The sequence below is a fragment of the Myxocyprinus asiaticus genome, chromosome 10 (assembly GCF_019703515.2).
Source record: "Myxocyprinus asiaticus isolate MX2 ecotype Aquarium Trade chromosome 10, UBuf_Myxa_2, whole genome shotgun sequence".
NCBI lineage: Eukaryota > Metazoa > Chordata > Actinopteri > Cypriniformes > Catostomidae > Myxocyprinus > Myxocyprinus asiaticus.
The window spans coordinates 38323838-38344799 of NC_059353.1; the positions used below are offsets into that span (position 1 = coordinate 38323838).

The following is a 20962-nucleotide window of genomic DNA, read 5'->3' on the forward strand; positions in this document are numbered from 1 at the left end:
AATTAATCATTTACTCACTCTCATGCCATCCCAGATGTGTATGACTTCCTTTCTTCTGCAGAACAGAAACGAAGATTTTTAAGTCAAATATTTCAGCTCTGTACTGTAGATCCATACAATTCAAGTGAATGGTGACCAGACCTTTCAAGCTCCAAAAATCACATAAAGGCAGCATAAAAATAATCCATATGACTCCAGTGGTTAAATCTATGTCTTTAGAAGCGATATGATAGGTGCTGTGAGAAACAGATCAATATTTAAGTCCTTTTTTACTATAGAATGTGAAAGTAAAAGTTGAAATTTATAGTAAAAAAAAAATATAAATATTGATTAGTTTTTCACCCAAAGTGATTGTATCACTTCAGAAGACCTAATTAAACCACTGGAGTCGTATGGATTACTTTTATGCTGCCTTTATTTGGTTTTTGAAGTTTCAAAAGTCTGGCCACCATTCAATTGCATTGAAAGAACCTACAGAGCTGAGATAATCTTCTAAAAATCTTGTTTGTGTTTAGCAGAAGAAAGAAAGTCATACTTATCTGGGATGGCATGAGGGTGAGTAAATGATGAAAGAATTTAATTTTTGGGTGAACTATTCCTTTAATTAAAATCCTGTTCATGAGAGCTTTCTAGTTGTGTTGTTTCTTCATTTGTGCACTATATTTGGACCTTTTTCTCATATTTATCTTTTTTTGGATGTGTGTGCCTTTCTCCATATTTTTGAATGCCTGTCTATGTCTGACACCATTGCTTGTACAGAGTTCCATTAGTCCATCTCCTTTCTTCTGCCAATTAGGTTGCAAAACAAGTGCCATCTCTTAACAGCTTGGTGGTCGTTGGTTATAAGTGGAGGAGATTGTGTAGTTTGCAGCTCTTGTGATAGTAATGACATCAGACTGGTTCAGCCAAGAGGAGGACAACTCAGCAGTCCACCCCACCCCACACACACACAAAGACAGAGAGAGAGAGAGCGAGAGAGAGAGACTAGGGCATCACTAGTCAAACTTTTTCAACAGATATGTTGTTATTTTTCTTTACAGCTATAAGATAAGCTCAGTCGACAGCATATGTGGCATACGGTCGATTACCCCAGAAAATAGTGTTGACTCATCCCTCTGTTCTTTAAAAACAAACAATAAGTATATTTACTGTAATGCACTTAGAATGGACGTGTATTGGGCAATGCATTCTGATGGGGTTAAAAGCAGAAATGTGCAATTTGTCTTGTTGCCATACTTTCAAAACAGTGTTTTTTTAACTTAATAAATACAGTAGGAACTACCCATGTGAAATGAATAGTTCCTACTGTAAATTCTTATTAGATAAGCGTGTTCGAAGCTGTTGTAAAAGTGCTGATAACCTGCAACCATAAAACAGTCTACAGTTAGGCTTATAAATTATATCACTTGGTGGATGAATTGTTTATTAATATGAATAAAAGTAAATATTTATTGAACATTGGTGTTTTTATTTTGGTAGTTTATTTTGGTGCAACGCCTTGCCCCATCCCTCATGTTGTTTCAAATCTGTATGATTTTTTTCTCTTCAGTGGAACACAAAAGCAGATGTTAGGTAAAATGTTAGCCTCAGTCACCATTCACTTTCATTGCTTCTTTTTCCATGCAAAGAAAGTGAAGGGTGACTGAGACTGTCATTCTGCCTAACTTTTGTGTTCCATGGAAGAAAGAAATTCATACAGGTTTGGAACAATATGTGGGTGAGTACATAATTGGCCTTTAAGTGCATTACTGGAAACAAAAATGTTGTTTGATTTTACAAACAAACAAGGATGAGTCACACTTATTGTCAGTGGTAATCAACAGCATGTCACAGATGCTGAATCACAGTGCTTGCTGTTGTTGGAGTGAGAAAAGGGATTTACAGTATCAGATGCTGGAATGTATTGCAGTGGTAAAGAGAATGTTAGGAAAGAGGGTTATAGTGGATGTGTTCTTATAAGACAGGTTAATGAACCTTCAAGGCATCTGTTGGCTTTGAGCAGAATCTTTTGATTAGGAGATCAAAGCACATGGTTGCTCTTGCATTCAGTGCCTCTCTCACTTTGAATTAAGTGCCATTCTATTTTAGACAGACACCCCTATACCTCATCTCACATACATGGGGTTAATATCAGAGATGCTCAGCATCTATTTATAGTTATGATATATCATAGCGATTTGACATTACACCCCACCACCACCACCATTTCCAATAAATACTGTAAACTCCAATATGAACACTTCATCTGAAAATCCCCTTCACCACTGGGCTTAACTAAACAATTCTTCAGTTTTTCTGAGCTGTGAACCTGAGCTTGTCAGCTTTAATCAATGTGTCTTTGATCTGGTCCCGTTTCCTTCAGTGATTCTGTTAATTTAATCACCCTCAGCATGGAGGGTTCAAAATGATGTTAGGCAGAATGTTATGGACTGACAGCCTCTGTCACTGTTCACTTTCACTGTATCCAATAAAAGTTAATGTCAACATTCTGCATAACATCTTTTGTGTTCTACAAAAGAAAAAAAAATCATACAGGTTTTGAGCAACACAAGGTGAGTAAATAACTTTTTATAGAAAACATTTTTTGTAATCAACATTTTTTATAATCAAAAGGTCTGTTTTTTTAATTTATTTTTTTTATTCTACAGTGTAAAAATATGTTGAGGTGATACCTTTTATCTTACTCATGAGTTAAACAGCTTAGCCAATAAAATCGTTCATGCTTGCAACATTCTCCTAGATAATGTGCTTCTGTGTCTATTTGAAGGCTTTTAGTCCTGACAAGCTTTAAATAATTACATGGTTACTGTGGTGGTGGGGGCATGGTCGAGTGCCGGTTTGTGAATGGAGAGCGAGATCAGGAGATGACAATGGTGAGAACTATCACCTGTCAATTATTATCTTTAACACCTGTTTTTCATTGCAGTGAGGGTGATTTAAGAGCGAGCCAGACGCCAGAGAGGAGAGTGTCTGTACACGTATCGAACTCTGTACATATTTGTTTGAGGCTGAAAAGCAGAGTTCTGATTTCCGTTTACGCTGAAAAGCGACATCTGTGTGATTAAAATAAAGCTCACATGGATTGTTGATCCAGTCCCCACTTCCTCCTCCTCACACAAAATGAACCTGTTACAGTTACTTTTTTACTTGTCTTGAACATGAGTGATTAGTAAATTCTGCTTGATGCACTATAGCAAAGAATTATTTTAAAACACAACATTTGAATGCAGGCTAATCCGATTTAGATAAAACAGTTAAATCACTGTGTGTAATAGGAATGTGTATCAGTATTTACAAGCAAGAGCCTTTGATTGGTGTAGCACACATCCACTATACATCACACTTGCACTGATCCTGCATTTTTAATGCTGTTTAAAGATTATAGTTTGTATTTCTGGGACTGCATATTCAATAACATATAATAAAATAATTTTGTAATGCTCTAAATGTGAACATGAAATATATATGAAATACTTTTTTAATGCATGTTCCTAGTCTTATTGCATACAATTCATTGGTGCCATTATAAATTTGGATGTTATTCCAAATTTGAAAAAAAAAAACACTCCCCTCCAACCACATGGCTCCATTCTGGAATGTGACGCCCACCTCTCAGGATTCAATCAGTTCCTGACAAAAGTCCTGTCCTACAGTTTTTATAGTTTAATATCCTGTTTCACTCAACATCTGATTATGGGATGATGTATTATTGGCATACACATTTTATATAATAAGACTTTCTAAACATGCAGCAATTCACTTAACTTAAGGTGGCTTTATAGAAATGACAATATATTAACAGAGATTCCTGTTGTGTTGCAGGGTTCGGCTGACTCCTACACAAGCAGGCCCTCTGACTCAGATGTCTCTCTTGATGAGGAGCAGGGAGGTCAGCAGGAGAAAGAGCAGCAGGCCACCGTCCAGCTGGAGAGGGCGAAGGTCAGACAATCTTAACCACAGTTACCTATACGTAACTGACCAGAACCCAACTAACTTACAGTATACCTAACCTATACCTGACCATGGATGACAAAATAAGCATACAAATAGTCTATTTCAATAGTGTGGCATGGGTAACCAAAAACATTTGCTTTTAGCATTATGCTCTATCCATGCCAGTTGGTCAAAGATGGCTGTTGCGAGCATTGGACATTGGAAAAATAAGCAAAAAAATACTAAGTGTGCCTTTAAACAAAATACTTTCAAACCTTTTTTTTTAATGTTCTACATATTTTTGCCTCTTTTCAGTGTCTTGCGTCCATTTAGGAATTTTTAGGTTCTCAATTTTTGAAATACCACATTGTCCAATCTTAATTCTAAAGTCACTTTGATGTGACTGGTTACACCAAAGGGTCAAATCTGTAGTAATTCTATACAGCATTGCTATACTGTTCATTAATGTGTATTTTAAATCTGTTTCAGGCTAAAGCAGTGGCCTTTGCCGTGAGGACAAATGTCAGCTACTGTGGTGCTCTGGATGAGGATGTCCCTGTCGCTGGCACTGCTATTTCCTTTGATGCTAAAGATTTTCTTCACATAAAGGAAGTGAGGGTGGTATAAGAGGGCATTCATTTAATAAGAGCCCATTTAGCCATCTTCATATATCAGAAAATGCATTGACTTCAAACACAATCCTTTCTCCTCTGTTCTTTCACAGAAGTACAACAATGACTGGTGGATTGGGCGACTGGTGAAGGAAGGTTGTGATATCGGCTTCATCCCCAGTCCTGTAAAACTGGAGAACATTCGCCTACAACAGGAGCAAAAAAGGAGCCGCTTCCACGGGTAAGACTACTGTCTCATTTTTTGGGATATGATTTCGCAGGCCAAGATGAACCAGCTCCTCCCAAACTTACGTTTGGAACTTCATTATATTGAAAGCCTTATAATGCAATGCAGTAGATTTTTTAAGATGTTTACAATTTCCTTGGACATTATTGTATGTAGCACCACCTCTCAATTTAGACTACCGGAAGGGTATTTATTTATGGGATAACAACATTTTGAAATTGGTACCATGTCCTTTTACATACTGAGCGTTTGAATTAAATGTGGCAGTTTAGTGAATGAAATGGCACATACAGACTTTGAATGAGATGTGCTACATTCTCTCTTAACAACAGTGATCAGCAGTGTTGAGTCATGCAGTCACTTCAGCTGTTTATTCTCAACTTTTATCAAAGAAAGTGTTTGGGAAAATCTAGTGTTTGTGTTTGCTTCCTTGAACAGAGAAGATGAATTTAGATTTGAAATTCTTAGCATATTTTATCGTCTCAAGCATGTCCTGTGAACCAATTAAAATCAACACCTTTACACATGCTAGTAAAATGCAATTACACTGGTATTCCATTCTGAATTTAGACCTTAATTAACACTGTGTTCTGTTCTTTGCTCCACCCTTCACAGGAAGTCCAGTGGGAACTCCTCCTCCAGTCTGGGTGAAATGGTGTCAGGCACCTTCAAGCCCAACCCTCCTTCTGCAGGTCAGCTTCAGCCCTCACCAGAGCTTTTACAGAAGAATTCCATTCCATTTTCATAAATAAATTGTCTAGAAAAAACAGGGAATGAATGGATATTTTCCATTAACAGTGATTGTGGAACATGAGCCAGTTAAATGCTGAAGAATTCAGACTGTTTAGTGGGTAGGGGAAAGGTTTTTCTGTCCTTTTTATGCAGGCCATATAGACTCTTCATATCTTGTTTACAGTATAAGACAACACAGCAATACGACAATGATGTATACTGAAATATAGGCCACTGTGATGAAGAGGAGGGCATGGCTGGGCCGTAACGATGGACACCCGACGCTGAATCAGCCCAGTCAGCCGGGAGAGGGATAAAGAGGAGCCGGGGATGCCAGTTCGATAGTGTTTTGTTGTGTTTTGTTTATTAAAAGTCTTTGTGAGTGTTAACCCGGTTCCTGTTTCCTCCTTTTCCGATTAACAAGAGGCGTGTCTGCCACACTGGTGCCAAAACCCGGGATTGGAGGAAGACACGCTGTCATAGAGTCCTCGCCACTGCCGTCCACCGGGGGGCAGAGGAGCCCGCTGCCATCTGCCGGGGCGGAGGAGCCCATTGATGTCCGCCAGGGGACGGAGGAGCCTGCTGCCATCCGCCAGGGGATGGAAGAGCCCGCTGCCATCCGCCAGGGGACGGAGGAGCCGCTGCCGTCTGCCAGGGGGTGAAGGAGCCCGTTGCTGTCCGCCAGGGGGTGGAGGAGCATGCTGCCATCCGCCAGTGGGCGAAGGAGCCCGTTGCTGTCCGCCAGGGGGCGGAGGAGCCCGCTGACGTCCGCCAGGAGGCGGAGGAACCCGCTGACGTCTGCCAGGGGGCAGTGCAGCTGGCTGAGGACCATGTGGCAGCGTGGTCGGGAACCAGAGTTTTTTTTCTCTCTCTCTCCTCTCTCTCTTGGGCTCTCCAGCTCTCTCTCTCTCCCCTCTCCCTCCCCTCGTCCTACTCAGGGGAGGCGGTGAAGGAAGGCCGAAAGGGCAACACCTCCCCTCCAGGAAGGGAGGGGGTGGAGTAAGTCAGGCTGGAGGTTTCGCTGGCCTGAATCGGGCGTTGGGTGTATGTGACGAGGAGGAGGGCATGGCCGGGCTAGGCCAAATAAGCCCAATCAGGTGGAGAGGGATAAAGAGGAGCCAGGGACGCCAGTTCGAGAGAGAGAGAGAGAGAGACGCACGCAGCAGTGTTCGTGTTTGCACTTTTGTGTTATGCTGGAAAGCAGTTTTATGTTGTGTTTCGTTTATTAAAAGACTTTGTGAGTGCTAACCCGGTTCCTCCTTTCCCGATAAACAAGAGGCGTGTCTGCCACAGCCACGTTTAATACAGTTTTGTTTGCAAACTCATTTTGCCATGTAAAGACTCATATGCTACTATTTTGCTACGTTTATGACTCTTGAATGGCGTTTTCCTCCACCGAAAATGGAGACTTTCGAAAACGCTCTCCATATCACACACTTTGGACAACGATGACTTTAGGAAACAGAAAACAGAGATTTCAAACAATTCAGATTATTGTTAATTTGGCCTGAGAAACAATGCTAGGTACTGCTCCTTTAGAAAAATATATTATATTATTCTATTCAGTAGTTATTCTAATATAGTATGATTACTGGTATTATATTGTGTGTGTGTGTGTGTGTGTGGGTGTGTGGGTGTGTGTGCGTGTATTTTATATAAATATTAATTCATTATATTTGTTTTTATGTATTTGTTTTTGTGGCTGAGTACTGCTTTAAAAATCTACTTTTATAATTCCTCTTTTCCATTACAGGAAAGCAGAAACAGAAATTGGTGAGTGCACTGTAATTAATTTGTCAGTCCTATACATTTTATAATATAGCTTTCAAAATTCAATACATTGCATTGTTCATGCAGAAATCAGTATGGGGCTATTGTAGAGCAAATAAATAGCAATATTGTTTCAGAAATAAATCACTATTATATTTCAGGCTGAGCACATTCCTCCATATGATGTGGTCCCCTCCATGAGGCCTGTGGTCTTAGTTGGCCCATCACTTAAGGGCTATGAGGTAGGCCTCCCCCAATCCCTGTGGTTTGTGTGTATATTTAGACATGGTAACCAGGGCATCACTTCTTAAGCAGCATGCAAGAGGGGATGTCGGTTTGTCACTGAATAGCAGTCATCATCTCCATGCAGAGTTGCCAAGGCAACAACCTTCTGGGTACAACATGCCAGTCTCAAAAATGGAGCATGAAAAAAAAAAACATAAATATAGTCCCAGAAATCATGACAAGTATGTTAGAATCTGACAATTAGCTACTAAGATGATATCTCAAGGCATTCTGACACTTTGGAGCATATATCACAGCTAAACAGCTATACAGTTATCATGATTGATCATTTAAGCTCATTACGTAACACTACTGTCTACATGTATATTATCTGTATATTATATTAAAAAAATTTAATTTCCTGCTTTTAACCATCTTGTTGTAGATGCTGCTGTACTATAACATGAGACAGTGAAGATATTTAAAAAATGAAATGGTTCAGGGTTATAGTGGACTATTAGGTGATTTACATGAGGTTACAACCGGTAATAGACTGAGCATTATATCAAGGTTAATAGGACAGCTTTGAAAAAGGTATGAATGCTTCCATGTCACCATCACATGCAGGACTTGTTTACATAAAAAGTCTGGTAATATGTTATCATATAAAGGCGATATAAAGTAGTTATTTTTTAAGTTGACTTACACTGGCAGCCAAAAGTTTGGAATAATGTACAGATTTTGATCTTATGGAAAGAAATTGGTACTTTTATTCACCAAAGTGGCATTCAACTAATCATAATGTATAGTCAGGACATTAATAATGTGAAAAATTACTATTACAATTTGAAAAAAAAAAAAAACTTAAACTACTTCAAAGTGTTCTCATCAAAACATCCTCCACGTGCAGCAATGACAGCTTTGCAGATTCTTGGCATTCAAGCTGTCAGTTTGTCCAGATTCTCAGGTGACATTTCACCCCACGCTTCCTGTAACACTTGCTATAGATGTGGCTGTCTTGTCGGACACTTCTCAATCCATAACACTCTTTTCCAATTATCTGTTGTCCAATGTCTGTTTCTTTGCCCATTCTTACCTTTTCAAAAGTAGCTTTTTCTTTGCAATTCTTCCCATAAGGCCTGCACCCCTGAGTCTTCTCGTTACATTTGTACATTTGTACTGGTGTTGAGCTGGTAGAATTCAATGAAGCTGTCAGCTGAGGACATGTGAGGCATCTATTTCTCAAACTAGAGACTCTGATGTACTTATCCTCTTGTTTAGTTGTAAATCTGGCCTTCCACATCTCTTTCTGTCCTTGTTAGAGCCAGTTGTCCTTTGTCTTTGAAGACTGTAGTGTAAACCTTTGTATGAAATCTTCAGTTTTTCTGGCAATTTCAAGCATTGTATAGCCTTCATTCCTCAAAGTAATGATTGACTGATGAGTTTCTAGAGAAAGTGGTTTATTTTTTGCCATTTTTGACCTAATATTGACCTTACGACATGCCAGTCTATTGCATACTGTGGCAACTCAAAAACAAACACAAAGACAATTAAGCTTCATTTAACGAACCAAATATCTTTCAACTGTGTTTGATATAATGACAAGTGATTTTCTAGTACCAAATTAGCAATTTAGCATGATTACTCAAGGATAAGGTGTTGGAGTGATTGCTGCTGGAAATGGGGCCTGTCTAGATTTGATCAAAAATTACTTTTTTCAAATAGTGATGGTGCTGTTTTTTTCATCAGTAATGTCCTGCCTATACTTTGTGATCAGTTGAATGCCACTTTGGTGAATTAAAGTACCAATTTCCTTCTGAAACAGCTAAATCTGTACATTATTCCAAACTTTTGGCCGCCAGTGTAGTTGTTGATATTTAAATGCATGTGCTATTTTAAAAAGTTTTATGAGAATCTATTACTGATGTCTGTATTTTATAAGCTGAACTGTGATTGAAAAATTAATGTCATTAAAAGGATAATTCACCCAAAATGAAAATTCTCTCATCATTTACTCACCCTCATGCCATCCCAGATGTGTATGACTTTCTTTCTTCTGCTGAACACAAAAGAAGATTTTTAGAAGAATATTTAAGCTCTGTAGGTCTTAACAATGCATGTGAAGAGGTACCAAAATTTTTAAGCTCCAAAATGCACATAAGGCAGCATAAAAGTAATCCATAAGATTCCAGTGGTTTAATCTATATCTTTAGAAACAATATGATAGTTGTGTGTGAGAAAAAGTTCAATATTTAAGTCCTTTTTTACTAGAAATTATCCTCCCTGCCCAGTAGGTGGCGATATTTAAAAAGAATTCAAATCGCCAAAAAACAAAAGAAGAAGAAAAAGAAGTGAAAGTGGAGATTTAAAGTAAAAAAGGACTTAAATATTGCTCTTTCTCACCCACACCTATCATGTTGCTTCTGAACATATGGATTAAACCACTGGAGTAATATGGATTCATTTTATGTTTTATGTACTTTTGGAGCTTCAACATTTTGGTACCCATTCACTTGCATTGTGAGGACAAAGAGGGCTTGGAACAACATGAGTTTGAGTAAATGATGGCATAATTTTCATTTTTAGTCACTATTAAAGTCAAATGGATATTTCTCAATAGCTTCTCAATAATTTTATCACTACTTCTTGCTAATAATTGTGTTTTTACTCTTCTGTCCTCCGGGGTTTGAACACAGGTGACAGATATGATGCAGAAAGCACTCTTTGACTTCCTGAAACACAGGTTTGAAGGCAGGTAAGGTCATTAGCTTTATCATAGATTGACTACTATTTTTGTTTAGGCAAACCTTTCCTGTCCGTGTGGTAGAGGGTGATGTCACAGTATTTATCTCCCAATTTCAGGATATCAATCACAAGAGTAACTGCAGACATTTCTTTAGCAAAGAGATCTGTGCTGAATAATCCCAGTAAGAGAGCCATCATCGAGAGATCCAACACCAGATCCAACTTAGGTGTGTCCTATGGCTTAATACTGTTTGAGACTTTTCTAACTCAATGCAAGTTGTTTTATTAATGTTACATATTTACTACATTTAAATCAGCATGTTTCATAAGCCAACACTTAATCTATTTGATTATTTCCTCTTTGTAACAGGTGAGGTTCAGAGTGAGATAGAGCGGATCTTTGAATTAGCCAGATCCCTTCAGCTGGTTGTACTGGATGCAGATACAATCAACCATCCAGCCCAGCTCATCAAGACCTCTTTAGCTCCCATTATCGTCCATGTCAAAGTGTCTTCTCCAAAGGTAACAAAGTCATTAATAAAAATGGTGTGTATTACCAGTGCCTTTGCAAATCACTTACTGCAACTTTAATGCTTCATCTTGTTGATTTGAAAGGCAGATTAAAGTCCTGAAATCCAACAATACCTGTATCAGTTGAATGATGTTATTGTCCTTTTTCTTAATAGTTTTCTTAAATAGTTTTATGTGTGTGTGTGTGCTGACAGGTATTGCAGCGGCTAATCAAATCACGAGGGAAATCTCAGAGCAAGCATTTAAATGTACAACTGGTTGCAGCAGACAAATTAGCTCAGTGTCCTCCAGTGAGTATCCAGAATAAACTAAACACATTCATATTGTTCTGTTTTTGAGTCTACAGGAAACAGCATTCACAACAAATTTTACTTCTGTTATCTTGACTAATTTATATGTGAAAAAGGATATACAACAAGAACAAATTTAGGGTGGGACTTGATTTTATCCATCTGAAATCGATTTGATTGTGAAAATTAGGACATACATACCAGAACTGAGCCAGGTGTTTAGACAGGAGGGCTTAAAAGTAAGAGGTATTCGTGACTTCAACCAAAGAGGAATTTTTTTTTGGAAACTGTGCTAGTTATTATATTTTCTGAAATATTGCAAAGGAAAATGTTTTTTTTTTTTTTTTTTTTTTTTACCAGCAATGAATCATGCACCAGGAATGTGAATTAAGAAAGTGAATATTGTGCATTTTTAACCTTTACATAAAACATTCACTACTGCTGTGTCTCCCCAACTCCAGGAAATGTTTGACATTATTTTGGATGAGAACCAGCTTGAGGATGCATGTGAACACCTAGCTGAGTACATAGAGGCCTACTGGCGTGCAACTCACACGTCCCTCAGCACTCCCCTGAACCCTCTACTGGGCCGCAACCTGGGTTCCACTGCGCTGTCTCCATATCCCACAGCCATCTCTGGACTACAGGTGAGCAAGGGCTTTGGACTCAGTCAGAGCATCTGATTTCAAACTGCCATTAGCTGAAAATATGAGTTTGCCCTGCTGAAAAGACCAGCTTAGACCGGCATGAATTTCATTTTGTAGTTAGAGCTGGTGTAGTTGGTAGACCAGTATAGCGGTACTGTTCATCAGCAAAACTTATTGTATGTATGATACTGTTTGACCAAGGAATTCTTGATGGATAAAAACCCCATGAAATCTTAATTGGAGTTTTGAGGCTTTTAGTCCATGCTTTTTAGCTTTGAGGCCATCTATATGCTAGTATACTCCTAAACCTTTTAGCAGATTTACGTATTTTAAAAATGGATGACTTAATATTGGGCGTATCAATATTTTTGACTAATAAAATGCTCTCTAGAATGAGATTGTCCCACAAATACCACCTAATTCTGATAAACAATAGCACATAACAAATCATGGTTCACAGTTGTGATGTAAACTAAAGGCTATTGTCTGTCAATAAAAATAAAAAAAAGCTCTTTGATATGCCCGCCCCAGTTTTGTGTTACAATTGGAAATACGTTAGCACAGTAAAGACTGTGCTTAACAAGTGATCGGTTTCTTTAAGCTAGTTAAAAAGCCTAGGGGGAACACCAGCACTCTAGTATTCAAAACACAACATACTGTATCAGGGTTTCCATTAGTTGGTAATTACCATTTTTTGACCGTAAAACATCCCAAAGTCTGACAAATTGAAAAACTGTTGGACACAATGTCTGGTGAAAATATTAACACGAAGCGTCATCAGTGATGACAACGCTTCGCTGCCACGGAGGTTTAAACTTTCCCGACAGTTTGCGAAATCCTAATCTGCTGGCAAAAGCTGCCTGCGTTATTCCCATCTCGCATACCTGCAGTGGAAATCTTCTCACTTCAGAATCGCATTAAAACAGCCTTGCGTTGCCGTCTTCTGACGGAGAAGGACATCAGGCTGTGGCGGCGGGCGCATTGGCGAGCATTCGTCTGGAGATAAAAAGCAGTAAGGGTGCACACCTGAGCACTATAATGTTTAACACCTGTTTCTGATTGCAGTAAGCACTGGGGAGAGCAGTAAAAGGAGAGACTACGCCAGAGACCGTGAGAGAGAGACACACTTCAACTGCCAAAGTTGAAGCTGAAAAGCTATTTTTGAGTTATACATTATTAAAGACCAACCTTTTGAGTTGAAGCCTCATGTTTCCTGTTTCCTCCTTTCACCCCACAACAAACCCTGTTACACTGGTGCCAAAACCCGGGATTTTGGAGGAAATATACGCCGGCATAGAGTCCTTACCATTAGCGGAAGTCATCAAGTCCCTCGCCAGTATGCATCATGCTCAACATCAGGCCCTGCCTCACCGATTCCAGGAGGTGCTCCAGGCTCAAGCAGAGGACTGGCATGTCATCCGGAGCTTACTGCACCAGGAGAAAGCCCCAGCCACGACCCCGGACACAGCAGCCCCCATGCCTCCAGTCACATGGGGCAGAAGATGATCTGGAGGCATTCTTAGACCTGTTTGAGAGGACAGCCAAGATCTGGAGCTGGCTACATGCTTATTGGGCGGCCAGACTCATCCCACTGTTGTCTGGGGAAGCCCAGCTAGTGGCGCAACAAATACAGGCAGCGAGTATCCTGGTGTACGATGATCTGAGGAAGACCATCCTGCAGCGGGTCGGTCGCAGCCCCGAACAGCACTGACAACACTTCCATTCGATGAAGATGGATGTGCACGGGTACCCGTTTGCCTTCACTCAACAACTCCGGGATGCCTGCCGGAAGTGGCTGCTGGCTGAGGACCACGACGCCGAGGGAGTCATGGAGTCAAGGATCTCGTGGTGCTGGAAAAGCTTATCCATCGTACAGAATACTGGTGAGTGTCAAGGGGAGTACACATCAAGCCTTGGTGGATACTGGCTGCAATCAGACCACTATACACCAATGTTTGGTTCAAGACGAGGCTTTGGGCACAGGTAAAGGGGTGAGGGTGAGGTGTGTGCATGGAGATATTCACAATTATCCTGTAGTGACACTCATTATTAACGGTTAGTTCCCGCCTCACCAGTCCACTAATATTGGGAACTAATTGGCCAGAATTTCAAACTCTGTTAAAGGAAATATGTGTGGATGGGTCCTGTGAGAAAATTATTAGATATAAAATGTGCGATGCCTTGGCAGGGGAGGCAGTGCTGGGGCGGTCTTCATCAGCTCCACGTCAGGATGACATAAGGGAGGGGGAGGCTTCGGCCCCTCCTATCCTTAGAGGATTTCCCGAAGGGGACTTCCCTCTGAAACAGTTGAGAGACGAAACCCTTAGGCATCTCCTTGACCAAGTGAAAGTTATTGATGGTCAGCAGCTCCAGCCAAACATCGTACTTTCATATCCGTATTTCGCTATTATAAAAGAGCGGTTGCATTGAGTGACGCAGGATGCTCAGACAAAAGAGGATACAACCCAATTATTTATAATATATTATTATTATTTTTTATTTTATCCCCTTTTCTCCCCAATTTGGCATGCCCAATTCCCACTACATACTAGGTCCTCGAAGTGGCGCAGTTACTCACCTCAATCCGGGTGGCGGAGGACAAGTCTCAGTTGCCTCCACTTCTGAGATGGTCAATCCGCACATCTTATCATGTGGCTTGCTGTGCATGATACCACGGAGACTCACAGCATGTGAAGGCTCATGCTACTCTCCGTGATCCACGCACAATTTACCACGCGCCTCATTGAGAGCCAATAATCGCAACCACAAAGAGGTTACCTCATGTAACTCTACCCTCCCTAACAATCAGGCCAATTTGGTTGCTTAGGAGACCTGGCTGGAGTCGCTCGGCAAACCCTGGATTCGAACTCGTGACTCCAGGGGTGGTAGTCAGCGTCAATACTCGCTGAGTTACCCAGGCCCCCACAACCCAATTATGAATACCGCGGAGCCATCTGGAAATGTTATTCCAGACAGCTTGTTATAATCCGATGGTGGGTCACTTAGGGCAGGAAAAGACACTGAACCGTCTAATGGCCCATTTCTATTAGCCGGGCATTCGCGGGGATGTTCGCAGGTGGTGTGCGGCATGCCATGAATGTCAGCTAGTGAATCCGCCGGCCACCCCAAGAGTGCCATTGCGCCCCCTTGCATTCATCGAGGTCCCCTTCAAAAGAATTGGCATGGACCTCGTTGGGCCATTAGAGCGGATGGCACGCGGACATCGCTTTGTATTGGTTCTGGTGTACTATGCAACGAGATATCCGGAAGCAGTGCCTCTGCGCAACATCTCAGCATGTAGTGTTGCGAAGGCACTCTTCAGAATAATCTCCCGAGTGGGGATTCTAAAGAAATCCTCACTGATCAGGGCACTATGTTCATGTCACGTACACTACGCGAACTATACAAATTATTGGGTATTAAATCGATTCACACCAGTGTTTACCACCCACAGACAGACGGGTTGGTGGAACGGTTTCATAAAACCCTAATTAAACCCCTGATCCCCTGTTATTTGCAGTTCGAGAGGTCCCACAAGCCTCCACAGGGTTTTCCCCATTCGAGCTGCTGTATGGTCTGTGACCGTGCAGTGTGCTCGACATCATGCAGGAAGCTTGGGAGGAGGGACCTTCAAACAGCAAAAATGAAATACAATACATTCTTGATCTTAGAGCAAAACTCCACTCTTTGGGTCAACTAACACAGGAGAATTTGCTCCAAGCTTAAGAACGTCAAAGCCGACTGCATGACAGGCACTCGGCTATGGGAATTTGCACCGGGAGACAAAGTGCTTGTATTACTCTCAACATCAAGCTCTAAATTACTCGGCAAGTGTCAAGGGCCCTTTGAGGTCACGATTATGAAGTAAGGCGAACAGATAGAGGTGACGCACGTCAAAAATACCATCTAAACCTCCTGAAATTATGGAGGGAGGCGGTCCCTGTGATGTTGGCAATGGTAGTTCCGGAGAGGGCGGAGCTCAGGCCAGAGGTGAACTTAAAAAATGTCACCCTGGTCACTTGTGGGGACCACCTCTCACCATCGCAAGTTACAGACGTTGCCAGGTTGCAAAAGGAATTTGCAGACGTGTTTTCCCCTCTGCTTGGTCGTACAAACGTCATTCAGCACCACATCGAGACTGCGCCCGGGGTAGTGGTACGTAGCCGTCCCTACAGACTGCCCGAGCACAAGAAAAAAATAGTTTGGGAAGAAGTAGATGCAATGCTCGTTATGGGAGTAATAGAAGAGTCCCACAGTGATTGGTCCAGCCCGGTTGTTCTAGTCCCTAAGAGCGACAGGTCAGTACGGTTCTGTGTGGATTATAGGAAAGTCAATGCAGTGTCTAAATTTGACGCATACCCAATGCCTCGTATTGATGAGTTGCTCAATCGGTTGGGCACAAGTCTCTTTTACTCGACACTGGATTTGACAAAGGGTTATTGGCAGATCCCCTTAACGCCAGTGTGCCGCGAAAAAACAGCCTTCTACACACCGTTTGGCTTACACCAATTTGTTCGGGAAGTTTGTTCGGGGCTCCGGCTACATTTCAGCGCCTTAAGGACCGAGTCCTCAGACCACACTATGCTTACACCGCTGCCTATCTGGATGACATCATTATATACAGTAATGATTGGCAGCGGCACATGCAGCATCTGAGGTTGCTGCGACAAGCAGGACTCACAGCAAACCCCAAGAAGTGTGCAATTGGACGGGTGGAGGTATGGTATCTGGGGTTCCACTTGTTCCTGGGGCTGGCTGGCTATTATAGAAGGTTTGTGCCTAATTATTCGGACGTCACCAGCCCGCTGACTGATCTCACTAGAAAGGGAGCTCCAGACCCGGTCCAGTGGATGGAGCAGTGTCAACAGGCGTTAGCTATACTTTGTGGCTGACCACTTTTACATTCGCCCAACTTCTTTCTCCCTTTCATTTTACAGAGCAGGAGGTGGAGGTTGAGGAACGGCCGGTGCTGTACATTAGTTGCAAGCTCTCACTGAGGGAGACTAAGTACAGCACCATTGAAAAAGAGTGTCTTGCCATCAAGTGGGCCATCCTCACTCTCCAGTATTACCTGTTGGAGCATGCCTTCACCCTCTGTTCAGATCACGCCCCGCTCCAATAGCTCCACCACATGATAGATTCCAAAGCGTGGATCACCCGCTGGTATCTCGCTCTTCAGCCTTTTAAGTTCAAGGTGGTCCACGGGCCGGGGGCGCACCAGTGGTGGGAGTATGTGGCGGCGGGGGCGTGGTCGAGCGTTCATCCGAAGCGAGAGAAAGCGGTAAGGGTGCACACCTGAGCGCTATAATGTCTAACACCTGTTTCTGATTGCAGTAACCACTGGGGAGAGCAATAAAAGGAGAGACCATACCAGAGACCGTGAGAGAGAAACACGCTTCAACCAACAAAGTTGTCTGTTTATGTTGAAGCTGAAAAGCTATTTTTGAGTTATACATTATTAAAGACCAACCTTTTGAGTTAAAGCCTAACGTTTCCCATTTCCTTCTTTCACCCCACAACGAACCCCGTTACACAGGCTTATGTGCATCTCAAGCTGTAGAGAAACACTGCACACATTTGACTATGTAAAATTGGAGGAAAATAGTAATAAAAATAAAGAGAAAGAAATTATCCAAGGTGAGAAATTATTTGACTTAATAACCTAAGGATTTTTGTTATTTTAATATTTCTTTACAAATTGTAGTTTAGCATTTTGCTTTGCCCTATGTTTTTGTTTTGAATGTTTTTTTTTAAATATTCCATGACTGCTGTTTTTTTATTTATTTATTGGAAAAGCAGCTATAATCAACAAATGTTTATTGTTCATTTTACTTGATTGTGTCATTGTTATATCGCATATTATGCATAGTCCATCGTGTTACACACCGAAATACACACCGAAATCTGATAACTGGATTTTTTCCATTTTGTCCCATAAACTTTATCATTCCCCGACAAGTTGGCCGGCAACAAAATTTCTTAGAATACACTGTACTGAATGCTGGTAACTAACTATAGTATGCTGGACTTTTCAGCAGGGTTGAAAAGAAACATATTTTAACACATAACACATTTGCTTTGCACTATATTGACTTTGCTGCTAATACTGGTGTACTTTTAACAGAGCCAAAGAAATAAAAACAGCAATCATGTCACCGACCACTCTCCAGTGGAAAGGTGCAGCTTGATGATCTCTGATGAAAACTATCACAACAACGAACGGCAAAAGAAGAGTCATAACCGTCTGTCCTCCAGCTCCCAGCAAAGCCGTGACCACTACCCTCTGGTTGAGGAGGACTACCAAGATCCCTATCAAGATGCATACAAACCCCACCGCAACAGGGGCTCCCCTGGGGCCTACAGTAACGACTCACGGCATAGACTCTAAATTAATATCCAATAGTTCTGAGATAACTCTCATGTAATTGTGTAAGCCCTTTTCTGAAAATCCAGTGCAATACAGGTCCTCACCCATGGGCTGTCTCAACTAAAAACAAAATTCAAACAACCTGGTCCGTCTAGGTAAGACCGCTGTTCGCAGCCCATGCATATCTCTTGTAAGGCAGTTGGAGATTGGAGGTGCAGATACTTATGTGCATTGGTTAAGAGAAGATGATATCTTGGAGGAGTGAGAACTATAGTACAAGCAGACCATTTCTGGTCCATAATTTCATTTAGTTCAGGCTTATGCCCTAGGTCTAATTCACAGGGTTTTCTGCATTCTCTATATTTGCAGGACTTGCTGTAGTGGCATGCTAATTTTTACTCTGAACTACTGTAGTGCTGGCATGCAGAAATGCTCACTCAGCACAGAGCCTTTTTGCATGATCGCATTAGCCAATGGAAGCAGAGTGTCGTGCATTCACTGTTTTGTTTATTTCTATTTTGGTTTTCATTTGGATGTTCTTCCCCTATACCCAGAGTTACAGAGCTGGATAACTGCGCCATAATATCCTAAATATTGATTTGACCTTTCTGTATTTCCCCATTTATGAAGAACATCAAGCCTATTTTTTAACTAATAGGATTTTTTTGCATTTGTGCAGATGTAAGGAGATGGCGGCCTGAAAGTGAATGGTGACTTAGACTAACATGTAAGGATGGGAATTGTAATGAATATAATGGTTCCATTGACAAAGTACACAAAACACAGTAACAATTCTTGGTTCAATTCCAGTTGGACATTATGAAATTAATGACTAGCGGTTCGCAAGTTATTCACTAAAAAAACAAGCTGATAAGAGTCATTCATTTGGGAGGTAGCACTGGATGTTTTGCGGTGCAGATTTAAAAGAACCAACGCATAAGAGTCATTTGTTCAGGAACCAGACTATGTTGGTCACACTGTACTGTACATTTCACTCTGTAAATTCAAAAGAATCGGCTAATAAGAATCAGTGGTGGTGATTTTGATTCATTTCAGTGACTCGATTCTTTTGATTCCGTTCACCGAAAAGATTCCTTCAGATTCGTTCATTGATTCGTTCACTGAACATATCTTCAAGTTATGCCTTTGTGCCTGCAGATGGCACCAAATGGCGGCCTTTTAAGTAATTGCATTGAACCGAAAGCAATAATTCTCGAAAAGAACAAGTCTAATTATCCTTTATTATAATTCTACTATGAGACTTCAGCACTGCAGAGTGTTAAAGCATTCCTCACAAATTACAACAAAGCAAATCTGTCATACTTGTCAACTGCTGAGCATGACTTTTTATCAATTTATACTAAAAAAAAAGGACAACAGTACTAGCCTAAAAATAACTATGAGTTTCAATAACGTCCGTATGTCATTGTAATGTGTGATCATCACTCACTTATTCATAATTCATCCGGCCCCTTTTCTTGTTGAACAAGATTGAAGATACGAATGAATGTCATGCATCTCCTCCTCCCAGGCAGCAGATCATAGTTCATCATAGTTTGGGAATCAGACTACACTGATCGTGCTGTATATTTCGAGCTGTTGATTCAAAAGAACTGGAAAATGTTAGTCATCCATTTGGGAATCAGACTATTCTCGCTGTATATTTCATGCTTTAGATATATAAGAATGCACGTTCGAGAACTGGTAACAGAACGGAAAGACATGAGAAACATTTAGTTTACATACCCTACTAACATACTATGAAATTGAATGGTGACTGAGACTAACATACAGCCTAAGATCTCCTTTTTGTGTTCCATGGTAGAGAGAATGTCAGACAGGTTTGGAACAACATGAGGGTGAGTAAATGATGACAGATTTTGTTCTTGAAAATAATGTTACTATGCAAAGAAATCTTAATTATCCTAAAACAGGCTTCATTTTCTACATGTAAAATTAATTTCCCCCGTTCTTTGGGTGTTCTTGTGGTTTTTTTAACAGAGTAGCCTACTCACAGGAGTTTGGTTTGATGCTCATATCGCATAACATTTTCTGTGGCATATTTCCTTGCTGTGGTTTGTTTTTAGCTATTGGGTTCTGGTTGTGGTCTTGATACCGCAAAAATGTGTAGCAGCTACTGTAAGTTGAGATTCATTCTTTCATTAAACCTTTCTGTGGATCAATATGTCTATAAAAAAATATCTCTGTCCTGTTGAGGTTTATGAGACTATTTAGTGTGTGCCTGAGCAATAGTAAAGATTTTGTGTGTCGTAGCAGGTGCACTGGAGGTTTATATGTGATTTTAAAAATGCTGGAAATTAAATTTAGATAATTCAACTTAAGACAAGATACAAGTTACAAGCTACAAAAATAAATGCGTTTATTTATTTATTTTTGTGTGAAGGTTTCAAAATCAATCAAAATTTGAAAAATGCCAAATTATGTTTCATTGTCATCAGATAAACCACTCAAGAAAATAATTCTGTTTCATAAGCACAGTTATTTGAATGTTATCAGGATGTTGACATTTGTGTTTTACTTGACTCATTTCTTGGTATTACAAATTAGAGTTCTGCAATGCGATTTAATTACCTGACTTGTTGTGTTGGCATGTACAGATCACAGATTCTGATTTCTTTCCTCTTACAGAAATTGCCGTTGTGCGTTTGTAACAGCACAACATAGATGGAACACAAGCAGTGTTCAAGGAATAGTTCACCCAAAAATGAAAATTCTCTCATTTACTCATCCTGAAGAGATGTGTATGACTTTCTTTTTTCTGCTGAACACAAACCAAGATTTTTAGAAGAATATCTCAGCTCTGTAGGTCCATACAATGCAAGTGAATGGTAGCCAGGACTTTG

The 20962-nt window shown here is 40.7% G+C and overlaps 1 protein-coding gene across 3 annotated transcripts in view; it reads left to right on the plus strand.

Annotated features, from left to right (window-relative positions):
• The window catches only part of LOC127446874 (voltage-dependent L-type calcium channel subunit beta-4), a 45950-nt gene extending 24988 nt beyond the window's left edge, over positions 1-20962 (plus strand). For 2 of the 3 annotated variants that reach the window (XM_051708176.1, XM_051708177.1), the window contains 12 exons: positions 3823-3939; positions 4423-4545; positions 4658-4785; positions 5407-5483; positions 7277-7296; positions 7455-7535; positions 10215-10273; positions 10381-10490; positions 10634-10785; positions 10989-11084; positions 11546-11731; positions 17856-20962. In XM_051708176.1, the coding sequence (XP_051564136.1) occupies positions 3823-3939; positions 4423-4545; positions 4658-4785; positions 5407-5483; positions 7277-7296; positions 7455-7535; positions 10215-10273; positions 10381-10490; positions 10634-10785; positions 10989-11084; positions 11546-11731; positions 17856-18119 (1413 nt within the window). In that variant the 3' untranslated portion in view covers positions 18120-20962. Of the gene's footprint in view, positions 1-3822; positions 3940-4422; positions 4546-4657; positions 4786-5406; positions 5484-7276; positions 7297-7454; positions 7536-10214; positions 10274-10380; positions 10491-10633; positions 10786-10988; positions 11085-11545; positions 11732-17065; positions 17248-17855 lie in introns of those variants that run through there. The other variant, XM_051708178.1, reaches the window with a different exon arrangement.